This window comes from Vigna angularis, chromosome 7, assembly GCF_016808095.1.
Source record: "Vigna angularis cultivar LongXiaoDou No.4 chromosome 7, ASM1680809v1, whole genome shotgun sequence".
In the NCBI taxonomy this organism is placed as follows: Eukaryota; Viridiplantae; Streptophyta; class Magnoliopsida; order Fabales; family Fabaceae; genus Vigna; species Vigna angularis.
In genome coordinates, this window is record NC_068976.1 from 25,121,862 (window position 1) to 25,146,258 (window position 24,397).

The window sequence follows — 24,397 nt, forward strand, 5'->3', positions numbered from 1 at the left end:
ATAAAAAAGGAAATATAATAACTAATTATATAATAGATAACATACACTACAAAAAAAAGGGCATTACCGAAGGCCATAATCCCTCGGAAACAGCTAAAAGCCATCGGAAAAAGACATTTACAGACGGCCTACCGACGGGTATCGAGCCGTCGGTAAATTCCTTGTCGCTAACTATTACCGACGGCTTTTGCCCTTCGGTAATTACCGAGGGCCAAAGGCCTTCGGTAATGACATGAGATGGGTATTTCCAGAAATCATATATTTTCAATCATACATAACAACCACAAATTTTATCCTAGCATCAATTCACACATAATGACTTTTCAAGAATCTCGAAACCATTTACCGTACATCATATTTCATCCAACATATTCAAGTATATATTAATTCCGCATCAACATTATGTTATTTAAAGATGATCCTTATATAAGTTTTCCAAACACCTAAGCACATCCAGGTCTAAACATCATAAAACCCAATGCACTAAAATATATATATATATATATATATACCAACCAGAAAAATACACATAATAAACCATAAATTTCTAGTAAGTTGCATTTATTTCATCTCTCGATAGTCGACCTTGCTTCAGAAGTTGTTCCAACTTATCACGGCCAAGCGAGTGCCCAGTAAAAAGCATAGGAACATTTAAGGCGCCAGCTAAAAGAGCAGCAAAGTCACCTGCATCTGCATAATGTCCATGGATGGCGACTGGTCAGATAGCATGCCCGCTGCCAATCTGTTCCCCAAGAGATTTGGACATCTGTATAATGTGGTTAAGTGCTCCGTCAACAAATTCAGGAATGTATGGCCAGAGAAGTTCTTTCGGAATATATTTATCTCTCGGACCAAATGGAAAACGAACAATATAAGAACCACTACTCTCTCCCATGTCATCTCCATAATCATCCGCGTCTCTTGGTGTCAACATTTCTGTTGGCTCCGCATAACTCCAGTCTACATCCGGAGCCGCCACTTGTCTAGTTAGCAAATCAACCCGATAAACTCCTGGCATAGACCCCAATGCCCTCGCTAGTTCCACCACATACTTAACCTATTCAGCAGAAACAAAGACAGATGGAAATATTTTAGTTTGCACGTACTGGCAGTGTGAAAAAACAAAAGGAAGACAAAGATCCTTTTTGGATAAGTTTTTCCCTGAACACTGGCAGAAAAAGAAAACTAAAAAAAGTTGGAATAAACTTTCTATCAAAAGCTGAAACGAGTTGTTTTAAATAAGTCTATTTTGTATATAAATTAAAATCAGCATTTCGAAGAAATTAAAAAACAAATAAAAATGAAAGCGCTACCTGACCACCGGTATCAGAATCACGTCCTAGCTCCATATTCTCACCTCGTATTAGGCCATGAATTCTGCACACATATGCCCCTTCTTGTTAAAATCAAATAACGAAATCAAACCAATCATAGCTTAATCTAATCAGCGAATACACATATTACACTCTGCACAGCAGAATAAAGAAACAAACAGTCTAACTTCAATATCAATCTACTTATCACCAGAGCTCGATTCAATTACACATTCATTACAATAAAAACAAAAGCAAAAAGATAGAGGTGAAGGACACCTACCTCACGAGTACAATGTAGAGCTTCTTCCCTTTCTGACTGTTGGCCCAAGTCTAAGTATAGTTTTCAAATTTTGATTTTTCTTTAACTGTAATAATTTCAGTTTGGAAAAACACCCTTCATTCCATCGAAGCAAGTTTCAATCAAGGTTTGGATATTGTAAGTTTCCTTAATAATTATATGAAAACTACGAGATATATATATATATATATATATATCCAGAGTATTATAATAATATTTGTAAAAATTAGAAAGTATTATAAAAAAAATTATTTATTTTTATTGTTTTAAATGTTACACATATTTCACATCAATTAATTATTTATACGTCCAATTTATTAATATTATGAATATCATAAATTTATATAAGTAAATATACTTTACCACAATATAATAAGCGCAATAATAAGTATAAATACATTTATTCTTACAAATTAAATATAAAATGTCATTATTAAACTATGTAATACATTTTAGCTTATGGTCGTTCATAGTCATCTCTGATTGCAGATTAACATAATAACTTGTTAATATTATTATCTTTTTTACAAATGAAGATAGTAGTAATGTTTGAGTTTTGGGATTTTTTTTTTTGTTTTTGTTATTTCTAGAAATATATGTTTTGTTTCTTTTGTGATTTATTTTTAAGTTCTGGTAAACCATCATACTTAATGTTAACCATTTAAACTAAATTGTATTATAAATAATCAAATCCAGAGCAAATTAGCTTCTCTTTTTTTTTTATTTGTATAAAAGTTCTTCTCAAGTTTTTTTTTAACTCTTATTTTTTAAAGATATTTTTTACTTAAAAAAATTAACAATGATTTTTTATGTAGGCATTTGTAGATTTTTAGGTCCGGGTTCATGTGAGTTAAAAATTAAACCTTTGTGGTTTGAAATAAATTGTTATTAGAGAATATTAATATTTTCAGTTAACTCATTACTTAGTCTCAATGAAACAAATTATAAATGGCATGACCAAACTTGAGTTGGATGACCAGAGTTAGTGGCAGGAGTCTTGGCCTCCAAATTATTTTACATATAAATTAATATAAATACATCCATTTTCTTTTGATTTTAGTATATTATATATATATATATTAGTTAATTACTTATTGTTGCTAAAAGGCCGATGATAAGCAATGTGATTAATTATATTAATTAATTAAAAGGTAGAAAAACACTGAAGTGTTATAATAAGTAATAACATGGAAGCCTGGTTGTAATTTTGATAAAAATAAATAGAACTTCTGTTGTGAGAAAAATGAATTTCCTTTTCAGAATGAAACACTTTCTTCAGCATTTGCTCCTTTTTCCTACCCAAATGCTAATTCTTTTGAAATATAGAAATACTTACCTTTTTTTGTTTTACTTAAAATACCCATTTTAAAAGTTTTTACACTGCAGTTAAGGTTGTGTTTGAAATAATTAATATCCAGTTATTTCTCAAGCAAAATTACCTCCAGATATTTTTAGATTTACTATAATATTAATTAGTGTGGATGATTAACATATTAATTGCTCTCAGTAGAATCTTTTCTATTTACAAAATTTGACTCTGAAATGAAACCAAATCTAATTTTACTCACAGTTTTATTGTCTTAATTTGTAATTTAATTATTTTTTATTAAATTTGTTTATTATTTTGCGCGCACACACACATGTATACACATATATATATATATATATATATATATATATATATGTGTGTGTGTGTGTAATATTTTAAGCCTCCACTATTTAATTGTTATCTTATTAAGTGTATGATTAATAATTTCTTCCATCTTATGATATTTAATAATTAATATAAAATAATATTAACAATAATTTATTTTAAATATTTTATTAAAATTGTGGTAAATAATAAACTGTTAATACTTTCTCATAATTTCATATAATCACCTGATTGATTAATATAGGTGTGAATGATGGTTTCAAATTACCCAACACTTTCTCAATAAAAACAATAAAAACCATTCATTTATATTAAATATAATATTATTTTATATTAATTACAGGATATAAAAACAAATGAGTAAAAATCATATCATCTGGTTAAAAAAAAGAATAAACAATAGTAAATCAATTAAAAAATATAGAAATAATTGAATACTAATGTATAAAAAATAAACACTCAATTAAAAATATCTCAAACAACGTCAATATATTACAACTTTTACTTCTTTCTGCCTCCTTGAGAAACTATTCACTCCAAACGCAACCTAAAGCAAGCCCCTTTCAGTACATATCAATACAATATGATATCAAACAAAAATCATTATCATGAATATCCACTTAAACTAATTGTGATATATTGCAGAACCAGTTTTGTTCTTAATTATATAAAACTCATACACAAAAACATTTCATAAATAATAAAGCTCTTGATAGTTGTAACAACATGGTATATAGTTAATTGGTGCAGCATTTTTCATGAACGTGAGTGAAATGATTCAGAATTGAGAAACGACAAGATGTGTTTTGTCGCTTAACAGGTTCTTGTGACCAATAATCAGAGATAGGATCCGACCACAGCTCATGTGGCCCTGTTCGCCGGAGACATGAACAAATTCATGTGAGCCTAACCTATAACCAGCAACCACCAATTGGCAGGGCCATGGGCTACCATTCTCAATTACAATTACAATTTTAGAATGTTGGTCGCATCTTCCATATCTAACATTCACATCTTTATGTTCTTCGCATGCATCATGTGTTGCCCCGACATTATCTCAACTTAAAAGGTATCGTATCTTCAATAACCATCATCTTATCCTTTTAACCAGTTACCAATTATTAGTTAAAAAAAGACAAAGCTTGTATAAAGGTATTCATGCCATTCTGGGAGGTAACAGAGTTTGAATTGTGGGGTTATTACTCTCTTTCGACCTCGTCCTTGTCCAATTGCAACTTCACTCATCACTTTCTCTTTTTCTTTTCTTCATTTTCACTTTTATTTTAACCCCTTAATCAAATTCACTTATTGTGTATGTGTGTGTCTCAAGAGAAACTACCCCAATTGTGTAGCGGCCACACTAAGTATATACATGTTTCACCTCCTCACAACCACATTTCATACAATGTCAATTTTAATCTACTTGATTAATCAATAATATTACTATGTGAAAGAGAAAGAACACCAGATTCTTACATCATTGAATTTCCATTTACGTTTTTTACTTAAAAACAACAATAATAAACTATATAATTTTAATACGGAATTTTGTTGATCCTCCTTTGAAAAGACATGTAATTAAATACATTGGACAGATTTTGGTTAATAATTTAGCTAAAAAGTGATGCAATAAATTCTTACAATTTGGCGTTTGGAAAGACTATAAGAAGGTATGAACCGGAGGACTTTTATGAGGATTTGGGCTTTGATTTTGTGGCAGAGTAAATAAAGATAAGCAGGGACAACCTAACTTAGCATGTTCCCTTTGGAAAAAAATAAAATAAGTTGAGATGAAAACCTTAAAATTATTGAAACATGTACATTAATTTTAAAGGGAAACCTTAAGTTATTAAGAAAAGTACGAGAGGCGTGCGAACACGACGAGATAGACGAGTGAGGGTCCCCATAGTTTGGTTGTTAATCTTTTTCCAAAGTAACATACTCAATACTCAACAACACTCGTATAACTATTTCCTTCTCCCTTTCCGTTCAAGACTCCAACCCTCTCTTTTCTCTTCTCTTTCGTCACTTTCTCATCTCATAAGCCATCTCAACCCATAAACATTTTCTTCATTTCATGCTCATCAAAATCAAACCACATTTTCTTCACTCATCTCTTTGATTTCTGCTTCCTATATCTCTCTCTCTGCTATGAAGAAACTCTGTCCCAATCTTGCTCGCGAGGATGGACTCCAAACCGTGCTCGAGGTTCCCATCCCAGAAGAGATTTTCACCATCAAAAGCGGAACCAGCAGAGCTTGGCATAACATGAAGTCATGGATGAAGCCAAACGTTGAATCTTCTACATCATCATCACTCTTTGGGGACCAAAATACTGATATCCAGCTCTTGCTTGGTGTTGTTGGAGCACCATTGATCCCTCTCCCTGTCACTTCTCACGACCAACCCATCACCATTAAATCCCATAACATTGTTAGTATACTAGTTACCAAGACAGCATTCTCTCTGTTTTCCACGCAGTTCTTAGATGTTTTTGATACTGTTTTTCAATTTAGAGTTTCACTTCAGTAATCGATGTTATCTTTTAATGCAAAAATTTACTATTACCAGTACTATATGTCGATTACTGATATGAAACTCGAATTCTCTATGCTGAAAAGCAACCCCAGAAAGCATCTGAAGAAGAACTATAATAAGTTTTTTTCTTAGTAGTGTATATGTATCTAAAGTTTGAATCTTTCATTGTGTGTCGTGAAGGAGGCTTCGATGGCGAAATACATAGTGAAACAGTACGTGGCGGCTGTGGGAGGAGAGAGTGCTTTGAATTGGGTGGAAAGCATGTACGCTGTGGGGGAGGTGAGGGTAGGGACAACAGAGTTTTCAGGAAGTGAAGAATGTGTGAGTAAGAAGAAGATGGTGAAAGTGAAGAAGATGCAGAAGAAAGGGGAAGTGGGAGGGTTTGTTGTGTGGCAGAAGAAGCCAGAACTGTGGTGTTTGGAGCTGGTTGTTTCTGGGTACAAAATCAGTGCCGGGAGTGATGGGAAAGTGGCATGGAGGCAAACACCATGGCACCATTCTCATGCTTCTCGTGGCCCACCAAGACCACTCAGGCGTTTACTTCAGGTAATTTCACTTTAAATTATCCTTTTCTTTTTCAGTTTTTTCCTCTTTAATTTGAGTTCTTAATCATGATTATGTTTTGATATGTTATATTCTAAACCGTGTTCTTGCAGTAATACTTGTTTCGTCTTTGATTGTATTAAACTTGATTTCCTGAGTCACTCAAGCGTGAATCTGAATTGAATGTGTTCCCAAATACGTTGCATTCCCACTTCACATGCTGTTTTTTTTCTCTAGCAATTAGAATAAAGGTTTAGCTCCCTGCAGCAGAAAAGCTAGTTTGAATATGTTTTCAAACGCTGCCTAACCAAAGCTTAGTCACCCAAAATCAAGTGCTTCCCTTTCAAAAAAGAACACCAGAACTTTTTCTCAGAAAAGTCAAATTACTTTCCTCATTGCTTTTCACAGAAATTGATAACTTAGCCCTCCCAGAATGCAATGGTGTCTACATTTATTAACAAAAGTCAACAATTTAATGCAAAGAAATTTCTTCCTTATATAGTCTGAACCCAAAAGTATAATACTCCTTCAATTTGACAGTTAACAATATCTACCTCATTCTAGAAGTCAACAATATCTATCTTCATTCTTCAGTGCATGACAACTGGTTTATCCATTTTTGTCAAGTCCTTCCAAGCCTTTCAACACGTACTCGCATTTAAACATCTTCTGGCTATTACCAAGACATCAAGTATGACTAACAATAAGCATCATATGCATTATCAATAGGCATGATTGACGTACCATTTTCCCATGCTTCTTAAGTCTTATCAATCAATTCTTTAGGCTAAGGATTGACGTACCATTTTCACATTACCTCATGTTTATTTCCACACTTTGGTTATGAATTTGTAGAAACACTGTCATCTATTCTGCAAGTTTTTGACAGTTAATGCCTTTAAACAGGGTCTTGATCCAAGGTCCACAGCCAATTTGTTCAACAACTCCATATGCATTGGAGAGAAGACAGTGAATAACGAAGAATGTTTCATATTGAAACTTGAAGCAGATTCCAATACACTTCAAACAAGAAGTAGCAGCAACGTAGAGATTATACGTCACACTGTGTGGGGCTACTTCAGCCAAAGAACAGGTCTTTTGGTCCAATTAGAGGACTCTCACTTGCTGAAACTCAAAACCACAGCAAATGATGCTATATTCTGGGAAACCAACATGGAGTCTCTAATACAAGACTACAAAACTGTGGATGGAATTAACATAGCACATGCAGGAAAAACTTGGGTGACACTGTCTAGGTTTGGTGAAGGCCCAGAGAGCCATTCCAAAACCAGAGTAAAAGAGGTTTGGAAGATTGAAGAAGTGGATTTTAACATCAAAGGGTTGTCCATTGATTGCTTCCTACCACCCAGTGATTTGAAGAAAGAGGAAGAAAAAGTGGTGGAAGATTGTAGGATGGCTGCAAGCAATACAAAGTTACCTTACAAGATTCAATCTGCTTCTTTTAAGATTAGTGTTTCCAAAGTAGCTGCTGTTAATGTGGATGATTCAAGTGGTAGTGAAAGTGATGGTGATGAAGAAGACATGTAATCAGTACCTTCCATTTTGTAAGACCACACCATTTGATTTGTGGGGCTTGGTCATGCTTGTAGGAAATATATATAGTGTATGTCAAATAACATGAGTATGAGACTAAAATCATTTCTAAAAAACTAAAACATTGTTCAGTCTAATATTAAATATTTGAGTAATACTGGTTGTCAAATGAACAACTATTTATTTGCATATTTATATATACTAAATTACAGTAATACCCATGTTGATGTCTACGTGAACCAGAAATAAAATAAAAATAGAAGCTAAAACAATAAAATGGAATAAATGAATAAATAGCAAAAACAAAATCAGAAAAAGAAAGGAGAAATAGTTTATTTCATCTTTTTTCGTTTTATTTCTCTTTACTCATTTAATAAACCAATAAACACAATATTTTTTTCTTTCTGTTGGGTTCATAGTTCAAAGGATGAAAAACAAAATGAAACAACAAAATGCAAGAATAAGAAAAAAAAGAATATTGGACAAGAAATGCCGTCATTGATAAAGAAAAAAGAAAATAACAAATGAAGAAAAAATGTAATAAATTGAAGATGCTGGATATAATTTTGGTCTTTTAGATTTGCTTAATCGATTCAAGACTCTTTTTCTGCCCAAAATAGTAACCATCTCACATCATCTCCATTAATGGAGATGTTCTTTTCCGAGTGCTTAAATGTGTCTTATATATACATTATTTGTTTTAACTTTTTTTCTAATTTAAGTATTTACATAACTTTTTTTCCAATTTTTAATTTATTTTATATTATAATTATGTCATAATTTCTAAAATACATAAGCACTGGTGCCCATTAGTATTTTTTAGATTTTCTTGATGTACTGTGTACAATTGTCAATTATTCTTATAATTTAAAATATATAAATATAATGAGAAAATCACTTCGTACTACTTCTTAATAAATTTATTTATTTTAGATGTGTATTTTACAAAATCTTTATAGTTGAAATTTTAGTTTAGAATTTTAAATTATATTTGATTTTCTTTTATTGTTTGTCCTTCTTAATTTATTTTTTTATGTTCATATATATATATATATATATTATTTACTTTATTAAAATATTTTAACAATTTTCTTCAAAATAAATTACTAAAAAGAGATTAAGTAGATCTTAAACTCTTCGCATATAATTAGACTAAATCAATAACAGATTTTAACCTATTTTTTGAGAGTCAAAAAAATATACATAAATTTATACATTTAATAATTGTTAATAATACAATAAAAGTAAATAATCTCAAAATAATACACATAAAATTTATATATTTAATAATTGTCAATAATACACTAAAAGTAAATAATTGAATCGTGATTAAGAAGTAATTAATATCATGCTTAAGAAAAAGTAGTGAAGAAATTGAATTTTGAAAATCAAAATAATATACTTATTTCCTTTTTCATAGGAAACTTTGTATCACAAATGAATCTATTCTTTCATTTTTCATAAAAATAACTTTGTATCACAAATGAAACTATTCTTTTATTTTTCATAAAAATATCTATCTAAGAACTTTTAAGAAATAAATCTATTCTTTTATTTTTCATAAATATATCTATAAAGAAAACGTTCAAGACGAAAAAATATAAATCATCATAATTTGATTAAATATTAAGATATGATTACTAAAAAGAAAATCTATCAAGTCACAATTAAAAATGATTAAAAAAACACATAAATAAATCATGACAGAGATATAATTATTAAAAAGAGATACATAATTACTAAAATGAAAATATATGATAATTAAACCCAGTTAAAAATATTAAAAATATATGAGATAAATGAACCAAGAGAGATGAAAAATAATGAATTTATATTTAACTTTTTTTTCTCTTTTTTTAAAATAGAAAAGAACATGGAAAATAGTAAAAGATGAATAGAAATTGTAAATTAATAAGATGGCAAAGGAAGAAAAATAATATTTCAATAACTTTTTTATTTTTATTACATTTAATTTTATGTTTTACTATTTATTAATGACATGGTTTATAAATAAAAAATAAAAAAATTATCTAATTTAAATCCCATAAATTCTCTAGGACCACCGCATCCTCCAGTTCCAAGAAAATTTGTCCGAGATATTTGTCCTTGAACTAAACTGTGTGAACAACAAAGCTAATAACATAAAATATTTTATATTACTTCATTCAAACTCTCATACTATATCATATTATATGCAATTTTTCCTCAAGGAGATAGAATCAATTTATTACAAGTGAATACACAAATCACTTTTGGTTCTCACAAGTACTATATTGTTTTAGTTTCATCAATAGAAAAACACTCTAAGAGAAAACACAATCCAACTTACTAGCTATATTTCCAAATGTGAAAGATTGTAAATGTTATCACTCATCTATAAAAATTAGTGTTAGATCACTAATTAATATATATATATATATATATATATATTGCAATAAAAGATAAACAGAGGCTAGCATAAGTGACTTGAGCTAACATTTATTGAAACATGTAACAAGAAACTTGAGAACCACAAGATTAGAACTTTACATAACTGTAATGCATGATGATACAAAGAAAACACAGGATAGAATATAGAAGAAAGAGATATCTAGTCAGAGGTTTGAATTGACTTCATCTGAGGTTTCTTCTCTTCCTCTTTAGGTACAGTAACAGTAAGCACCCCATTTTCCATACCGGCCTTGATCTCTTCAATTTTTGCATTCTCGGGAAGCCTGAACCTCCTCACGAACTTCCCAGAGCTTCTCTCAACGCAGTGCCACTTATCATCCTTCTCTTTCCTCCTCTCTGCTTCTCTCTCCACTAATCTGCAGCACACTCCCTTCTTCCACTTCCACCTTCACCTCCTCCTTCTTCAACCCGGGAAAGTCCACCCGGGAAGGTCCACGATGAACACGTGGCCTTTGCATTCTCTTTCCAGTCCACGCGAGTGCTGAGACAAAGGATCGTACGCGTAGTTTCGTCAACCACCAAAGACGTTTGGGATGAGAGCCATGGCTATTTACAGGATTTTCAGCCCCACTTTCTTTCTTCTACAGAGAATAAACTGAGGAACATTTATATAGGAAATTATGCGTTAGGTTAGCCCATGTTTTTCTTACCAACCGCTACACATGACAACTTGCTCAACGAATCCTTCAATATCTCAATGGCTCTCTAGCAATCGATATAGCTTTAAACCAAGTTTTCCACGAGCGCACCAAACACATCAAAATAGATTGTCATGTCGTTTGTGAGAAAATTAACTCTAAATTACTCAAGTTGTTGCCAATAACCTCTTACCAGCAAGCAGCGAATTTTTTTATTAAACCTCTAGATTAGTGTTAGTGTAAGGGTTGAAGTAAGGGTTAAGATTAAGGTTTGAGTCTGGGTTGAGGTTACATTTATGGTTGGGGTCGAGGTTAGTATCAGGGTTAGAGTGAGAGTTATTCTTAGGATTATGGTTATAGTTAGGTTTAGAGTTGATAATTTTTTGGCAAATATACCAATTCATTCAAGTAATACAGTGAAATAAGTTTAAAGTATCGTTCTTCCAAGGAAATTTGAGTTACGTTATTTAATCAAGCTTGTTTATCAAAATCAATTTACTGATGATAACATTTGATTTCAATTTTGGAAAATGGCATAAAATTAACAACGTAAAAATTTAAGAATGTAAAATTGGATAAAAGATCATTGTAATTGGTCTTAAACTACATTACAGTAACATCCTGAACAACATGCGTTCTATATTCAAGCATTCACATCAATGTATCTTGATTTAATTTCTTAAAGCAAGTTCTAAAATTATCAATTAAATGATTAATTTCTTAATTATTCAACAAATAACTTGCATTAACTTCAGATGTTAAGAATGATCAGAAGCACATAAGTTATTCCTAGTGTAGTTACTTTTAGTTGATTTTCTTACGTTTATGTTCCAAAAATACTTTCCAGTAAAAAAAAGAACGTTTAAAGAAAATTATACTTTTGTATAATCTTAAGCAAGTCAAGAAAAACACAAGAGCACAGACATATATTACACAAGAAAATTACATTAATGTAAAGTCATACAACAAATTCTAATGAACAGAAAAAACTAGCCTCTCCTAGACATCTAGAACATACTCTTTACAACAATTCCTTGCTGAAAACGAAGTCTTGATGTCTTGAAGTGTTTCCTGATCGTCTCCTCAAGTTCTCCAGTATTTTTCGTGCTTAGTTATGTTAGAAGATAGTTTTTGTCTTTCTCTCATGTCTTTTAAGCCAACATCATTTAATTAATTCGCTGTGTATGCGTTGAGCGAATTTCTTAATTGTTGTTCTTCAACTGATGACATTCGCTCAACGCATAATGCTGGTGCATTGTGCGAAAGTCTTCCTTATGATTGTGCAAATTACGGCTTGCGCTTAGCGAGAATTAACTGACAATAGTCCAAATAATGTAACCTTTCCTGTACAATGTTTACACAACTTTCTACTTCCTTTTATAACTTTGCAATGAGGAACAACATGAATAATTACAAGATTGAGCTCAAATATAAGTGTAAAAACAACTCTTTTTCACACTTATCAACTTCTCCAAACTTGAACTATTTCATGCCCTCATGAAATCACAAAAGAAAATAAACATCACAACAAACATTTGACATTTTGATAAAATGACTTTGCACGTCAGAAAAATCACATGCATTCCTAAAGATTTCAAACAAGTATGACATGGTGCATCACTCATAAAATCACCTATGCATATAATATGAGCAACCAGATCAACATGTAGCATTACTCACCACTCAAGTGTTTGTCCTCACATGACAGTCGAGTTGTCATAGAACTTCATTAGCTTTTGCATTTCATTTAATTCACACACCATTGGTTAAGTCAAAAGGTCTTTTTAGGTTATGGCTTGACTTGGATAGAAAAAAAAAATCATGGTTTTTCTTGGATTCAAAGTCACCACTTTAAATAGAGAACATCAGTACATGCTTCAATTCCCAAAGCAATCATCAAATACTAATATATATCACTCATTCCATACCATTTCCTTTCACAACTCAACCTTCTTTTTCAGTTCAAGCACCCTTTTTATCAATCCCTTTCTTGTTATGATATTTTCTTCCCCCAAACTTGAATTCAACCTTAACCTCAATTAAAGCATAGTACATGTTCTCTTCTAGTGTTACCTTAACCTCAATCCGTTTTGTTGCCAATTAGGGTTTAGGGTGTAGGGTGTAGGGTGTAGGGTGTAGGGTGTAGGGTGTAGGGTGTAGGGTGTAGGGTGTAGGGTGTAGGGTGTAGGGTGTAGGGTGTAGGGTGTAGGGTGTAGGGTGTAGGGTGTAGGGTGTAGGGTGTAGGGTGTAGGGTGTAGGGTGTAGGGTGTAGGGTGTAGGGTGTAGGGTGTAGGGTGTAGGGTGTAGGGTCTAGGGTCTAGGGTCTAGGGTCTAGGGTCTAGGATCTAGGGTCTAGGGTCTAGGATCTAGGGTCTAGGGTCTAGGATCTAGGGTTTAGTTAATCATGGTTGGTTATTTAACCATAGTTGGTTAATTAACCATGGTTGGTTAGTTAACCATGATTAGTTAACCTCAATTAGTTAACCATAGTTAGTTAATCGCGGTTAGTTAAATCGCAGTTAGTTAAATCGTAGTTAGTTAACCATGGTTAGTTAACTGTGGTTAGTTAACCATGGTTAGTTAACTGTGATTAGTTAACCATTTTTAGCTTACCACAATTAGTTAACCGCGATTAGTTAGTTAATCGCAATTAGTTAACCATTGTTAGTTAATCACAATTAGTTAACCATTATTAGTTAATCACGATTTGTTAACCATGGTTAGTTAATCACTGTTTATTAACCATGGTTAGTTAACCGTGATTAGTTGACAATGGTTAGTTAATTTATTTTAGTATTTTAATAGTATGAATCGTTCAATTATATATTGAATATTGAATATTGTGGTTATATTGAATATTGTGGTTATATTGAATATTGTCATATTTTTTTTTGCAAATGTAATCATAGTTGCATTAATTATATATTTTTTAAAATTTTAAAAACTTTATTCGCAATGATTAAATAATATCAGTTTCTTTTGTATACATTAATAGTATGAATCGTTCAATTACAAAAATTATTAATTCGATTTTTCTAACAATTTTTATAAGGCAAATCTATCAAACATGTCAATTTGTATTGCATGGAAGGATAAAAGATATTTAAATATCGATAAAAATATATTATTTTTTTAAGAATATAAGAAATAAAAGTAAAATATATTTTTAGTAAAATTAAATTTGTGTACATATGTTACATTAAACGGGAACTAGGTTCAGGCCCTTGAAGTATATATTTTTTTGTTAATACGAATTGAGTAAATTGGTTTAGTATAATTTAAATAAATGATTGCAAACTCAAATATGAATTAAATGTATAAATGGGATGAGGCAGAGCCGTAGATTTATCATTGGTCGATCACGTCATTTCACATGTCTGCTCTTCAATTATTCTGATTAAACGGTTTGAATTTAGGAGTATTATTTGATATGATAATTAACATACGTGATTAATTTTGGGTACTTTAATCTCTTTTAATACGTGAGTTTAGTCTTAATTTATTTTTAAAAAATATTATATTTTGGGTACTATTTAAAAAATTGGCTAATTTAATTATTAATTATAAAATTTGTATAAAATATTTTAAAATTAATCATTTTTCTATTTTCAGTAGTTGATCTTTTAAAAACCAATAATTATGCATACTCATGACTGTGTATGCTTTTAAAATCTTGATTTTGGCTTATTAATTTACAATATGTAATTTTAAATAAAAATATAAATAAAATAAAAAATTGAGATTAAATAAATTTGAAAGGATTTAAAGATAAATTTTTATTATTTATTTAAACGAATTTGAAAATAAACTAGAATAAATTTTGAATTAAATTTATTTTAATATGTTATATCCGTCCAATTCTATATTCAAAAAATGGTTCGAAAAATATTATCTGTAGCAAATGCATGGTGATAGGTGATGTGAATACAGCCGTACACGTGGCAGTGGTATGTTAAAAATATGCTTTATTTGTTCCGGAAACATCTTCATGGTTCTTTTTACGTCCACGCTGGCATCTTCTTCGTTCGTTCATCTTCTTCAGAACGGTCTAAACACTTCTTCTCTTTTCTGCCATCACTTGACTCATCATGAAAACTCGCGAACACTCTCCTCACACCATATAAATACGCTTCTTCTTCTCCACTTTCTCATCACTCAGCAAAATCTCATCAAGAATAACCAAGCTCAGTTCTATCCATCAACAACTCTCAGCAAAACGATGTCGCTCATTCCAAGTTTCTTCGGCACAGGGCGAACGACCAACGTCTTCGACCCCTTCTCCCTTGACGTGTGGAACCCATTCGAAACCGCACTCTCCTTTCCGCGTTCCGAGGTCTCGAGCGAGACGGCGGCGATCGCCAACACGCGCATCGACTGGAAGGAGACCCCGGAGGCGCACGTGTTCAAAGCGGATCTCCCGGGGCTGAAGAAGGAAGAGGTGAAGGTGGAGATCGAGGAGGGAAGGGTGCTTCAGATCAGCGGACAGAGGACGAAGGAGAAGGAGGACAAGAACGACAAATGGCACCGCGTGGAACGTAGCAGCGGCAGCTTCCTCCGCCGCTTCCGCCTGCCGGAGAACGCCAAAGTCAATGAGGTTAAGGCTGCTATGGAGAACGGAGTGCTCACTGTCACTGTTCCCAAGGAGGAAGTGAAGAAGCCCGATGTGAAACCCGTTCAGATCACTGGCTAGGCTCCCGAATGGTACCTATGTGATCGGAATCAAATGATGATGTTGTGTCTTTTCTGTATGTCTTTTTTTTTTTTCTCTTTATCTGTCTCAGTCTGACAGAGATGAATAAAATGTATGTGTTTGAATTGAGTTTAAGGAGTGTCAGATAATACTGAAATGTTATAGCAGTGTTTGTGTTCACTACTTTAGCTTCAGAATCTTGTTTCATAATGTGAAATTTTACTATTCCCGCGCAATATAAAAGTTATCGATCTTATTCTTAATAAAAATGTTTTTTTTTCTAAATAGATAAAAGGTGTTTTAACATATATTAATGATAATTTGATATAAGAATAACAGAAACATGGAGTCAATTTTAACAAATAATTATTAACGGATTATAGCTAATATGGATATCAGTACTTTAAAATAGATATTTATGTTGAAGTTCACTTTTAGGATGTATTAAAATGACATTTAACAAATTAAATTAGAAATTAAAAACAGTTTGATTAATATTCACTTAGTTAATGCTTGAGTTCTTTGTCCACCACTGGTGGACATTTATGTCTGGTTTTTCTGGTAACATTCTTCGATGTAAATGTCAACACGCATGGGTAAGAAGGGAAGTAAAGTAGAACTTGCATCGTCAGAATAAGATAAAAGCTGGTAGAACTGAGATTGATGTCTGAACAATTGTAGACACTATAAATAAACGTTTTGTAACTGTACACGTAGGTCCAAGCTGACTTCAAACTCATTGATTGATAAAATAATGGTATTATGATTCATTTAAAGGAAAATATAAGGAAAAAATGGTCAGTGTAAATTTTTCGTATTTCTTCAGGAAAGAAGGAAATAAAAAGTAAGAAAGGATAAATTTTTATATTTTTTTGAAAAAGAAAGGAGTAAAAAATAAAAGAAGATAATGTCAAATGAATTTTGTATTTTTTGAGAAAAGAAGAAAATAAAAAGTAAAAAAGGATAAATTTTTATATTTTTTTAAAAAAGAAAGAAGTAAAAAGTAAAAAAAGATAATGTCAAATAAATGTAAAAGATATAATAAAAAAGAAGAGAGTGTAAAATGAATATAGAAAATTTAAGTGTATAAAAAATTATTATTGGTGGACTTAGTTAAAAAGTCCTAGAGTTATTTTAAGAAAAAATATATGTTCACTTTGACATTGAGAACATTTTGATATATGTGTTATTTTTTAAAGACTTTCTAAGTTAAGTGTTAAGTCAAGGAAGAGCAGGTGCGAATTCTTTTAACATATAATGTTTTTTTTTTCTTTGTTATTGCACTGGAAATTAAATTCTCTCATATTTTTCTATTGTGTATCAATTCTATCTATTTTTAAACCGTTAATATTAATTTATTAGATGGGTTGTGGTTGAATTTTGTGTGTCATGATATTTATTTTCTGACTATACAAGAACTTTTTCATATAGAAAAAAATTTTGTGGTGTCGTGATATTTATTTTCTGATTACATAAGAACTTTTTGATATTGATATGGTAATTTGAGATTAAGATTTAGAAAAAGAATTTATTAAATGTTTAAAATTGATGATTCTAACAATAAAGATAACAATAAAGAAGAAAAGTGAAATTAAAAATTTTATTGTTGAAAGAGGAAAATCATTTTTTTCCAAATTTTCTTTAATAACGAAGTTGGTTTCCATTAAAAGTTAAAATGCATTGAAGTGAAAATTTGATATTAGGATTTAGAGAAAAAAAATTAGTTTATGAATGCTTAGGAATTGAGGATTTCAATTGTAAAAAGATAAGTGAAATTGAGAATTTTACTGACGGTAAAGTAAAAATGGAAAATCAAGTTTTCCTTAATAATAAAGTGAGTTTTATTGAAAATCAAAGGTGTGTTGGTGTCAAATATACATAATTTATGTGTATATATTTTAAATTTTCTGATATGAAAATTTAAAATTAGAGTTTAAAAAGAAAATTAAGTCAATAAATGTTTATGAATTAAAGATTCCAATAATAAAGAAGAAAAACGAAATTGAGAATTTCATTTGAAGATTGAAGGTAAGTTGGTATTAAATATATACCTTAATCCTTATGTATATCAAATTTTCTTTTTTTCTTAGTTTACATTATTAAGAGTTTTTCTTTTTTCTTCTTTGTCTCTTTCTCTTTGCATCTACATAGTGAAATATATATATTACTTTTTACTGTTTTAGTTTTTTTATTATTCTGAAATTATTTTAGACTTTGGATATAGATATTGTAAGACCTTGAAAATTTAACCCAAAAATCCACCTGTCAAATCTCATTTAATGTACCGAACCCCATATGTTAACTTTAATTATTACTCCCAAAACCCTGCTCAAGTGCATTTAAAACGCACTCTCAAACTTTGCACACTGACGCCAGGTGTCAAGAATGGAAGGTTCGAAAATCAGTAGTGGAATACAGGTGCCCACAAGAGAGCGCACGTTCGTCTGGACGTGGGGCAGACAAAAAATGATTTTCTGAAAACGCTGCCCACTCTCCTGCACGCACCTTCTTCTTCCCAAACTCAGACCTTCCATTTTCTCCTCCTTCTCTCTACTGTAACTCATCCTTCCCTTCTCCGATTCCATTTCAAAGACCATAGGAGAACTCCCGGCGTCATAAGCTACAATCTGGACCGAACAGTTCCAGATTCTGAAACTGGTAAGTTTCTCTTCTTCGTCGAACGTTCTCTTGTCACATGCAAAGCCAAATTATGGTTGCATGAAGAGTTAAATTCTAAGTATTTCTTGATTTTTATGGTTAGATTTAGTGGGAGGAATTAAGTAATCTTTGAGGGTAGAAAGCTGTAGACGGACGAACCCGAAACCCTGCATATAGAACGTTTCAGTCACGAATCCGGGTAAGGGAAGCTTATTTGATTTAATTCATATTTTTGTTTGTGTGAACGATCGCTGTTTGATTGAACGAATATGGTGTATGTTGGTTGACCTGTATGATAACGTTTGATATTTTATGTATGTGAATATGATTTATCACTTTGAAGTATGAAGGAATAATGTGAATTCTAAAGTATGTAAATTGATATTTGATATGAATTTATAAAGTATGAACTGATATGTTGAATCTTGAGTTATAAATAGACGAAAATCTGAAATATGGAATTCCCACTATGATAATGTATGTACGTTATCGAACGGTCTTATACCGTTCGGTTTTCTAGTAAACTGCCAAAAATGGAATTCTTTCATTTGGAGAGAATTCTGATCGAGAACGAGCGTTCTCGTGTGAAATACTATGTTTGAGCGTTCGGCTCAGCATAGTGGTATCTGGATATCTGAAATAAAGTAATAATACATTTATACCCTTACACTTTAAAATTAGTAACGCTCGGTCTTATACCTAGCGTTCGTCATAAGTAGCGCTCGGTCCTACACCTAGTGTTCGCCCTAATTAGTGCTCGGTCTTATACCAAGCGCTCGTACTATCGTATAATCAACCTTGATAAAATAACGTTCGTTCAACATTAATTATATTTCCCTTTTTCCCATGTCGGTCATTTACTGGCATCGGACTTCCGTATGTGAATTATTCCAAAGATAGTTCTCAACATTCTTGGTTATTCTCCTTACATTGGATCCGGTCTAAAATCTCCATAATGGAATTATTCTTTAAGTACCAGTGTGAGCTCAAACGAGTTAGTTCATTTAACTGACTCACGTGGAAATTAACGTTCGTCACAGATTTCCTTAGTTTATTCGGTCCTTTTTATCTACAAGTACTTCTCTTAGTCTTATTCTATTCTGAACAGGAAAATCATTGGTATCATTCTTATCGTTCGTCCTCGTTCTTTAGAGGGCTGGACGTTCGTTATTTTATGTCCATGTAACTAATGAGGAAAATAATAATAAAGTAAAGGATTATAAAGGGTGAACCTTATATGGAATGAGTATACGATTATGGAATTTGAACGAGCGTTCCGGAGAGGAACGACTCATGTATTGAATATTGGAATTGGTAAAGTATGACTGTGGTTATGCTAATGCTGGCTGTTCATCCTGATGTTCCGTGAGTACTCGTCCTCACGTAGAGGGGGTAGGTCATGTGTGGGAACGGCAGGAGGTCCTAGTCCTTAGGGGTACTTTGGATAGGGCTAACCTCGAGTGGCAGCTGTTGAGTGTATCCCAGTTACTACATCACTCGGGTGCAAGAACGCCTGTAGCTACGCAGATTCATACAGTCCGGACGGTCCGTCTAGTGATAGATTTCGTATGATTATACATGTTGAACTGTATGCATGTGTGTTGATTGAAATGTTAAATTTATATGTTGGTGTATGAATTAAATTACATAAGCTTACCCTTCGTTTTTCCTTGTGTTGTCTCTCGTCCTTGTACTTCCGTCCTGTCATTGCAATGATCATCCGTGTAGATGTGAGCAGAAGGCGAGGTATTGTTGGAGGACGTTATTGAAGAGGAGAACTTGGTGGACGTTGAAGTTAAGGTCAAGCCTTAGGTCGTCCAGCTGACTTTAGACTTTAGTGTTTTGTAGTGATCGTTCGGTATTTATTTTGTAAACCGTTCGATCCTAGTGCTTCGTTATTTCTGTCAAGTTACAATCCACTTCTGTACTTTACGCCGCTCGACTTTGTGAGCGTTGTTTTAATGTAAGACTGCACTGTGTGACTGTTAATTGTAATTAATTCTAATTTATGGTTATTACTGTATTTTGGGATGTTACATTAGTGGTATCAGAGCAGTTTTGTTCTCTTAAGGACACTGTAGGTTATGAGTACACTGTGTTTTTGCTGTGTGCTTAATGTGTGTTTAATGAGTTAGTTTTCAACTCTTTGAACATGACTAACGCTCGTTTTTCTCTGTTTCCAGAGAACAAATGGCACCTAGACTCCCTCCTCCACCACAGCCAAATGAACCTGATGCGCCCAACAACACTAGGTTGTTGGAAACGGTGATAGATAGGTTACAACAGCAGAACACTACATTGATGGCACAGAACGCTACCCTACTGCAGCAGAATGAGAATGCTTTGCAGAGTTTGGAGGCCTCTCGCGCCAACTCTGAAGCAACACAGAGGCAATTGATGGAGATCCTTGCCGCTACCAAGGGCACACCAGGAGCGTCCTCTTCCAACGCTACCCATCAGGCTGAGTGGAGCTTGGAAAGCTTCCTTCAACATCACCCAGCTAAATTCAGTGGAAAGTGCCTCCTTGACAAGGCAGATCAGTGGTTGCGGGATATGGAGAGAATCTACAACGCCAAGAGATGCCCGAACGAGAACAGGTTGGCGTTCACAAAATATCTACTGACCGGGGAAGCAGGCCACTGGTGGGCGAGCATGAGAGCTATCTTAACGGACGCCCAAAATCCCATCACATGGGAAGTATTCCGGAGCAAATTTTATGAAGAATACTTCCCTGACAGCGTCCGTTTTGCAAAGGAGGTGGAATTCCTTCAGCTGGTACAAGGCGGAATGTCTGTCTCGGAATACACCAACAAGTTCAAGCATCTAGTCCGTTTCAATACGATGGCCACCAATGAGGAGTGGCAGTGTAGGAAGTTTGAGAACGGACTGAGAAGTGATCTGAAGGTCTTGATTTCCAGTTTATGTATCCGAACGTTTCCTGCTATGGTGGAGAGAGCCAAAGTACTGGAGAAGAATATGAAAGAAGTAGAACGGCAGAAGAAACAACAACAGGTGGTTAGGGGGCCGACCGTGACCAGAAATAATGCTAATCTGAGAAGGTCTCCTTACGTTCGTCCAGCTCGGTCTCATAATGGATCGCAAGCAGTGGTTGCCGTCGGACAATCTGGGCAAGGAAACGTGACTTGTTTCCAGTGTGGAGGACCACACTATCGATCATCATGTCCTCAACTGGTGGGACGAAAACACTGCACTCGTTGCGGAAGGAATGGGCACTTAGAGAATGAGTGCAACATGGGTGGACGTGCTGTGATGAGGCCACCAAATGCTGGGAGGAATCAGTCGAGAGGTGGTGGCAGAGCCCAAGCTGTTGGACGTGTATATGCTCTGACTGGTACGGAGGCAGCAAGCTCAGGTAATCTCATTCGGTGATTGCTTGCTGTTTGGTAAACATTGTTGTGTGCTGTATGATTCGGGGGCGACCCACTCCTTCATCTCGAAGGCGTGTGTTGAAAAATTGGGTTTAGAAGTGAGAGAGATGCAGTTCGACCTGGTGGTGTCAACCCCAGCGGCTGGCAAGGTTAGGACGTCCACTATGTGCGCCAGGTGTTCTATAGAAGTGGAAGGGCGTAAGTTTAAAGTCAATCTCATCTGCTTACCTCTTCAAGGTTTGGAGGTGATTTTAGGAATGGATTGGCTGACTACCAATCGCATTCTCATAGACTGTGGCGCTAAGAGATTGGTCTTTCCCGAAGAAGATGAAGAAGAATTTTCTGTGACGCTCGGTCAGTTGAAGGAAGACATCATGGAGGGTGCCAGCTGTTTCCTGATTATGACGCATGAAGATCAGGAGTTCGGAAGTTGGATACAAGAACGATCGTCCACTAGTAACAGTAATGGACGATCGGTTGTGGATGAGTTTCCGAACGTCTTTCCGAAAGAAATACCTGGACTTCCCCCTCCTCGCGAAGTTGAATTCACCATTGATTTGGTGACGACCGCAACACCTATCTCTGTTCAACCGTATAGGATGTCGCCAGCTGAATTGGTTGAACTCAAAACGCAGATTGAAGAATTGATGGATAAGAGATTTATCAGGCCGAGCGTATCACCCTGGGGAGCGCCTGTTCTATTAGTGAAGAAGAAAGATGGCAGCTCACGGCTGTGTATAGATTACAAGCAATTAAACAAGCTGACCATCAAGAATAAGTACCCATTGCCAAGGATAGATGATTTGTTGGACCAACTGCATGGGGCCACCGTATTCTCAAAGATTGATTTGCGGTCTGGATATCATCAGATCAGAGTGAAGGAAGAAGACATCCAGAAGACTGCTTTCAGATCGCGTTACGGACACTACGAGTATGTAGTGATGCCGTTCGGTGTGACGAACGCGCCAGCAATCTTCATGGATTATATGAACCGCATCTTCAGGCCGTACCTAGACAGATTTGTGGTTGTCTTTATAGATGATATTCTCATCTACTCTAAGACTCAGAACGAACATGAGGAGCACTTGAGGATTGTGCTTGGCGTACTAAGGGAAAAGAATCTGTATGCCAAGTTATCAAAATGTGAGTTCTGGATGAAGGAAGTTCAATTTTTGGGCCACGTGGTATCGGCTGGTGGTATCTCTGTAGATCTAGTGAAGGTGCGAGCGGTACTGGAATGGGAGAGCCCGCGTTCGGTCACTGAGGTTCGTAGTTTCGTGGGACTTGCGGGCTACTACAGACGTTTTATTGAGGGATTTGCTAAGATAGTAGCTCCGCTAACTCAGCTGACCAGGAAAGATCAACCGTTCGCTTTGACCGATCGGTGTGAAGAAAGTTTTCAAGAGATGAAGCTCAAGTTGACGAGCGCTCCAGTTCTAATTATTCCAGACACAGCCAAACCGTTCGAGGTATACTGCGACGCTTCTCATCAAGGTTTGGGCTGTGTGTTGATGCAAGAGAAGAGAGCAGTAGCGTACGCTTCTCGTCAACTAAAGATTCACGAGAGAAATTATCCAACGCAAGACCTGGAGTTGGCAGCGGTCGTTTTTGCACTAAAGATTTGGAGGCATTATTTATACGGATCTACGTTCCAAGTCTTTAGTGACCACAAGAGCCTCAAGTATCTATTTGATCAGAAGGAGTTGAACATGAGGCAGAGGCGTTGGCTGGAGTTCTTAAAGGATTACGACTTTGAACTGCTTTATCATCCGGGAAAAGCTAATGTAGTGGCAGACGCCCTAAGTAGGAAAGCAGTTCATGTCTCGGTTATGATGGTGAAAGAACTCAGTCTGATTGAAAGCTTTAGAGATCTAGGGTTACAGTTCAAGTTGGAACCGAACAGCATCAAATCCTGTAACCTTAGAATATCCAGTAACATTTTTGACCGAATCAAGACGAAGTAACGAGAGAACGAAGACCTGGTGAAGATTCTAAATACGCTCGGTTCAGATCAAGCTAAGTAATTCAATACTGGAACGGACGACCTATTACGCTATATGGATAGGACGTGCGTTCCAAACGACGGAGATCTGAAGAGGATTATCTTGGAGGAAGGGCATCACAGTCGTCTTAGCATACACCCTGGTATGACTAAGATGTATAAAGATCTCCGAGAATCCTTCTGGTGGCCTGGAATGAAGAATGATGTCGCTCGTTTTGTGGCGTCATGTCTAACATGTCAACGTGCGAAGGCAGAGCACTAGAGACCGGGCGGTTTACTTCAGCAGTTGGAAATTCCTGAATGGAAGTGGGACAGCGTTTCCATGGATTTCGTGACCCACCTACCACGCACGGTCAGAAATCATGACTCAATTTGGGTGATTGTGGATCGACTAACGAAGAGCGCCCACTTCCTGGCAGTCAACTTGAAGATGTCGATGACCAACTTAGCTAAGTTATATATCAAGGAGATCGTTCGTTTGCATGGAGTCCCTTCGAGCATCATTTCTGACCGAGACACGAGATTCACATCTCGATTTTGGCAATCTTTGCAAGGTGAATTGGGGAGCAGACTGCAAATGAGTTCAGCTTATCACCCTCAGACGGACGGCCAATCTGAGAGGACCATCCAAACGCTTGAAGACTTACTGAGGACGTGCGTCCTAGA

General features: G+C 34.4%; 4 protein-coding genes and 1 pseudogene across 4 annotated transcripts; 3 read left to right on the forward strand and 2 right to left on the reverse strand.

Annotated features, from left to right (window-relative positions):
* Positions 1 to 489: 489 nt before the first annotated feature.
* LOC108337771 (probable sucrose-phosphate synthase) lies at positions 490 to 1,422 on the reverse strand. Its single transcript, XM_052879845.1, has 3 exons — positions 1,314 to 1,422; positions 869 to 1,057; positions 490 to 766 (listed from the first exon to the last, which is right to left on the reverse strand). The coding sequence occupies exons 1-3, from the start codon at positions 1,347 to 1,349 to the stop codon at positions 719 to 721; spliced, it is 273 nt and encodes a 90-aa protein (XP_052735805.1). The 5' UTR covers positions 1,350 to 1,422; the 3' UTR covers positions 490 to 718.
* Positions 1,423 to 5,179: 3,757 nt separating this feature from the next.
* On the forward strand, positions 5,180 to 8,058 carry LOC108337474 (uncharacterized). Its single transcript, XM_017574006.2, has 3 exons — positions 5,180 to 5,701; positions 5,987 to 6,352; positions 7,256 to 8,058. Exons 1-3 carry the CDS (start codon positions 5,420 to 5,422, stop codon positions 7,895 to 7,897), a joined length of 1,290 nt encoding a protein of 429 aa, XP_017429495.1. The 5' UTR covers positions 5,180 to 5,419; the 3' UTR covers positions 7,898 to 8,058.
* A 2,435-nt stretch (positions 8,059 to 10,493) lies between these two features.
* On the reverse strand, positions 10,494 to 10,898 carry LOC108336581 (class I heat shock protein-like; annotated as a pseudogene).
* Positions 10,899 to 14,997: 4,099 nt separating this feature from the next.
* On the forward strand, positions 14,998 to 15,862 carry LOC108337322 (17.5 kDa class I heat shock protein). Its single transcript, XM_017573821.2, has one exon. It carries the CDS (start codon positions 15,212 to 15,214, stop codon positions 15,680 to 15,682), a length of 471 nt encoding a protein of 156 aa, XP_017429310.1. The 5' UTR covers positions 14,998 to 15,211; the 3' UTR covers positions 15,683 to 15,862.
* A 2,580-nt stretch (positions 15,863 to 18,442) lies between these two features.
* Positions 18,443 to 22,357, forward strand: LOC128197666 (uncharacterized). Its single transcript, XM_052879846.1, has 2 exons — positions 18,443 to 18,539; positions 20,524 to 22,357. Exon 2 carries the CDS (start codon positions 20,531 to 20,533, stop codon positions 21,728 to 21,730), a length of 1,200 nt encoding a protein of 399 aa, XP_052735806.1. The 5' UTR covers positions 18,443 to 18,539; positions 20,524 to 20,530; the 3' UTR covers positions 21,731 to 22,357.
* Positions 22,358 to 24,397: the final 2,040 nt, after the last annotated feature.

Coding starts and splice junctions, on each gene's coding strand:
- LOC108337771 (XM_052879845.1), bottom strand. CDS start 1,349: ATGGAGCTAGGACGTGATTCTGATACCGGTGGTCAG. Junction 1,058..1,313: donor ATTCTGATACCGGTGGTCAG/GTAGCGCTTTCA, acceptor TCTGCTGAATAG/GTTAAGTATGTGGTGGAACT. Junction 767..868: donor AGAGTAGTGGTTCTTATATT/GTTCGTTTTCCA, acceptor CACATTATACAG/ATGTCCAAATCTCTTGGGGA.
- LOC108337474 (XM_017574006.2), top strand. CDS start 5,420: ATGAAGAAACTCTGTCCCAATCTTGCTCGCGAGGATGGACTCCAAACC. Junction 5,702..5,986: donor CCATTAAATCCCATAACATT/GTTAGTATACTA, acceptor TGTGTCGTGAAG/GAGGCTTCGATGGCGAAATA. Junction 6,353..7,255: donor CACTCAGGCGTTTACTTCAG/GTAATTTCACTT, acceptor GCCTTTAAACAG/GGTCTTGATCCAAGGTCCAC.
- LOC108337322 (XM_017573821.2), top strand. CDS start 15,212: ATGTCGCTCATTCCAAGTTTCTTCGGCACAGGGCGAACGACCAACGTC.
- LOC128197666 (XM_052879846.1), top strand. CDS start 20,531: ATGGCACCTAGACTCCCTCCTCCACCACAGCCAAATGAACCTGATGCG.